Source organism: Cebus imitator, unplaced genomic scaffold (assembly GCF_001604975.1).
Source record: "Cebus imitator isolate Cc_AM_T3 unplaced genomic scaffold, Cebus_imitator-1.0 Scaffold96, whole genome shotgun sequence".
Lineage (NCBI taxonomy): Eukaryota > Metazoa > Chordata > Mammalia > Primates > Cebidae > Cebus > Cebus imitator.
In genome coordinates this window covers 2384353-2388245 of record NW_016107411.1, presented here as the reverse complement: position 1 = coordinate 2388245, position 3893 = coordinate 2384353, and the positions used below count along the sequence as shown (strand labels likewise).

The following is a 3893-nucleotide window of genomic DNA, read 5'->3' as shown; positions in this document are numbered from 1 at the left end:
AAAAAAAAAAAAAAAAAAATTATTATTAATGAGAACACATGGACACAGGGAGGGGAATGTCAGACATCGGGGCCTGCTAGTAGGTGGGGGCTAGGGGAGGGATAGTATTAGGAGAAATACCTAATGTAGATGACAGGTTGATGGGTGCAGCAAACCACCATGGCATGTGTATACCTATGTAACAAACCTGCATGTTCTGCACATGTATCCCAGAATTTAAAGTATAATAAAATTATTATCTTAATCTATAGGAATTAAAAGTATATAAGCTGGGCGCGGTGGTTCACGCCTGTAATCCTAGCACTTTGGGAGGCTGAGGTGGGTGGATCACCTGAGGTCAGGAGTTCAAAACCAGCCTGACCATCATGGTGAAACCCCATCTTTAAAAAAAAAAAAAAAAGTATAAGTTGATCAGGGTTAATCAAAGAATTCTGTTTATAACTTGGATCTAATGATAACTGTCTTGTTTCTTAGAGTTATACAATGAGGTAAAATAAAATCATACATTCGAAACTACTACCAAGTATGGTGGCTCATGCCTGTAATCCCAGCACTTTGGGAGGCTGCGGCAGAGAGATAACTTGAGCCCAGGAGTTCGAGCCTGAGCAAGACCTTGTCTCTACACAAAAAATACAAAAAATTAGCCAGGTGTGGTGGTGTGCAGCTGTGGTCCCATCAGCTGGAGGCTGAGGTGGGAGGATCACCTGAGCCTGGGAAATCTAAGCTGTGGTGAACCTCAATCATCACGCCACTGTACTCCAGCCTGGGCAGCAGAGTGAGGTCTGTTTCAAAAAAACACACAAAAAAAGAAAGTACTTTGAAACTATACAAATATACCATACTAATTAAAAACCGAACTAGGCCAGGCACAGTGGCTCACGCCTCCTGTAATCACAGTACTTTGAGAGGCTGAGGTGGGCGGATCACCTGAGGTCAGGAGTTTGAGACCAGCCTGCCCAACATGGTGAAACCCCATCTCTACTAAAAATACAAAAATTAGATAGATGTGGTGGCGCATGCCTGTAATCCCTGCTACTCGGGAGGCTGATGCAGGAGAATGGCTTCAACCTGAGAAGTCGAGGCTGTGGTGAGCGGAAATCACGCCATTGCACTCCAGCCTGAGCAACAAGGGTGAAACTCTATCTAAAAAACAAAACACACACACACACTAATTAAAAATTAAAATCAGTTAGGGAAAGCATTTTTTTTTTTTTGAGACGGATTCTCACCCTGTCACCCAGGCTGGAGTGCAGTGGTGCGATCTCAGCTCACTGCAACCTCTTGGGTTCAAGTGATTCCCCTGCCTCGGCGTCCTGAGTAGCTGGGCTTACAGGCACATTTTGCCACGCCCTGCTTTTTTTTTTTTTTTTTTTTTTTGTATTTTTAGTAGAGATAGGGTTTCACCATGTTGGCCAGGCTGGTCTTGAACTCCTAACCTCCTAATCTGCCTGCCTCAGCCTCCCAAAGTGCTGGGATTACAGGTGTGAGCCACTGTGCCTGGCCAGGGAAAGCTTTTTAGAATAGGTTGTTGGAGCTATATTTGGAAGGAAAAATAAGGATATAAATTACTAATGTACAGAGGTAGAAGAGAGTGACCCAAGGCTGAGGACATTTCTAGGTGCCTTATGCCCGCTCAGAGGCCCACCTCACAGAGCTGCTGGAGGAGATATGTGACCGGATGAAGGAGTATGGGGAACAGATTGATCCTTCCACCCATCGCAAGAACTATGTACGTGTAGTGAGCCGGAATGGAGAATCCAGTGAACTGGACCTACAAGGCATCCGAATTGACTCAGATATCAGTGGCACCCTCAAGTTTGCGGTGAGCTATGGGAATCGGCAGCTGGTTCTTGGAATTAGGGGGTTGTTGGAGGACCAGGTAGAAAGTTAGGCCAATATCCTTGTCCTCCTCTTTGGATGTGAAGGCAAGAGGCTTCTTATTGCCCTGTGTCACCCCTTTCTCCCTTGGGTTGGCAGTGTGAGAGCATTGTGGAGGAATACGAGGATGAACTCATTGAATTCTTTTCCCGAGAGGCTGACAATGTTAAAGACAAACTTTGCAGTAAGCGAACAGGTAAGCTGCCCCCACTTTATCTCCTGTTGTAGTAGCTGTGGAACCTGACATTCCCTAACTCACCCATACACACCCCCATCCCAGAAACCTCTGGTATTAGCTCAAGAGCTGGCTTCCATTTCCCTTGGCTTAGGGACTTGGGGTGTTCCTCCCCATTTTCTGTCAGCTTTCAGAATTTGTGGCCCCTTGACCCTGAGATACAGGTGAGAGGGCAGTGGGGATGTTTACAAGCATATTTTCTGAAGAATGGTAGTTGATGTGTGTTTGTGTCAGTTTGGGAAATTTTCTTGATCCTGGCATATATCAGTATGAGAGTGGCATTTTCCGTTAAATTTTTCATACTGAGTGGCATTTTCCTTTAAATTGTTATGTGCTATTTGCAGATCTTTGTGACCATGCCCTGCACATATCGCATGATGAGCTATGAATCACACTGGAGCAGCCCACACTGGCTTGATGGATCGCCCCCAGGAGGGGAACATGGTGGCAATGCCTTTTATATATTATGTTTTTACTGAAACGAACTGAAAAAATATGAAACCAAAAGTACAAACTGTGTTGTCTTTTCATGCCCGGAATTGGCCCTTACGTTAAGCTTGAAGATAGAGGGCTATAGGCAGGAAAGAAAATGGAGGAGAAAGAAGAGTTTTGGGATTGATACAGGATAAAGGTAGGAGGGCCCTGAACCTTTAATTCTTCTGCCTTCTGAGACTCCACTCCACTCATAAACTAGATAAGCTTTCAGTCATTGCCCACTCGGTACCATGTCTAATTGTGAAGAGAGGAATCTCCATGAGGAAGCAGGGGAACATAAGTGTATGGTAGTGTAGAATTCCAGAAATTCCTTGTGTTGATGCTGTTGAAACTTAAAATAAGACAGGGCTTGGTCTTGAAGGAAATAATGGACATGCATTATTCTTCCTTCCTTGCCCATCCAGATGGAGGGACCAGCAAGAACAGAGACAGGAAGGGGAAAATGGATCTGACCAACTCAGCTGAAAAGTAAGGGCTTTATCGGATAGGGACAGATGAGGTAAGGAACATTGTTTAATGAGAGGCCTTGTTTGCTAGCCTAAGCTTTTAAATTTGATGCCAGTAGCAACAATAAAGTGTATCTTTCTTACCTCTATCACCAGCCATTGTCAATCTGGACTATAAGTCTGTCCACACTTTCTGTGTGTAGAGATTCTAGACTGGGGCATAGAGATGAAAACCTGAAGGATACCTTCTTTTGGTAAATTCTTAAACACCCTGATTCTGAGGTATGGTTGTCTCAGGGTTTCAAATGAAATATCTCTGGTCCCAGGAACACCTCAAAGAGAGAAGGCCTGAATAAACATTTTAAAGGTTTGAAAAATTACAGTATTTTAGAATCTAAAGGAACCTTAGAGGTCGTCTGTTTCACCTCTGCCCATTTTATAGATAAAGAAGCTGAGGCCCAGAGAAGCCATAGAACTCTATGAAGTTCTGTGTTTAATGAAAACTTGGTCTATAAGCTAACTTTCCCAAGTGCCGATCTGATCTGATAAAGCTATAGAGTAGCTTCTATTTTAAGACTTTTTTCTTTAATTATACCTTGCACTAAGCTTGGCACATAGAATGTAATATTCCACAAAGCTTTCTTATACCGAAAATCCCTAAAAAGTCTGACACATTAGAGCGCAGAACAAACACTCTGATATTTGTTGTCAACTAATATCAGCCTGGTGTTAATTCCATCTTCTCCCATCAGCCATGAGAAATGCTGTATTCTCTCTCAGTTTTCCAAACCAACTATTATAAACCTTATTTTTTTCTTCTATGATGCATATGAGTAATA

The 3893-nt window shown here is 43.2% G+C and overlaps 1 protein-coding gene across 1 annotated transcript in view; it reads left to right on the top strand.

Moving 5' to 3' along the window:
- CNPY2 (canopy FGF signaling regulator 2) overlaps positions 1-3203 on the top strand; it is a 6284-nt gene extending 3081 nt beyond the window's left edge. Inside the window, exons 4-6 of the mRNA XM_017536326.2 lie at positions 1619-1822; positions 1978-2074; positions 2458-3203. Of these exons, the coding sequence (XP_017391815.1) occupies positions 1619-1822; positions 1978-2074; positions 2458-2501 (345 nt within the window). The 3' untranslated portion in view covers positions 2502-3203. The remainder of the gene's footprint in view (positions 1-1618; positions 1823-1977; positions 2075-2457) is intronic.
- The last annotated feature ends 690 nt before the right edge of the window (positions 3204-3893 follow it).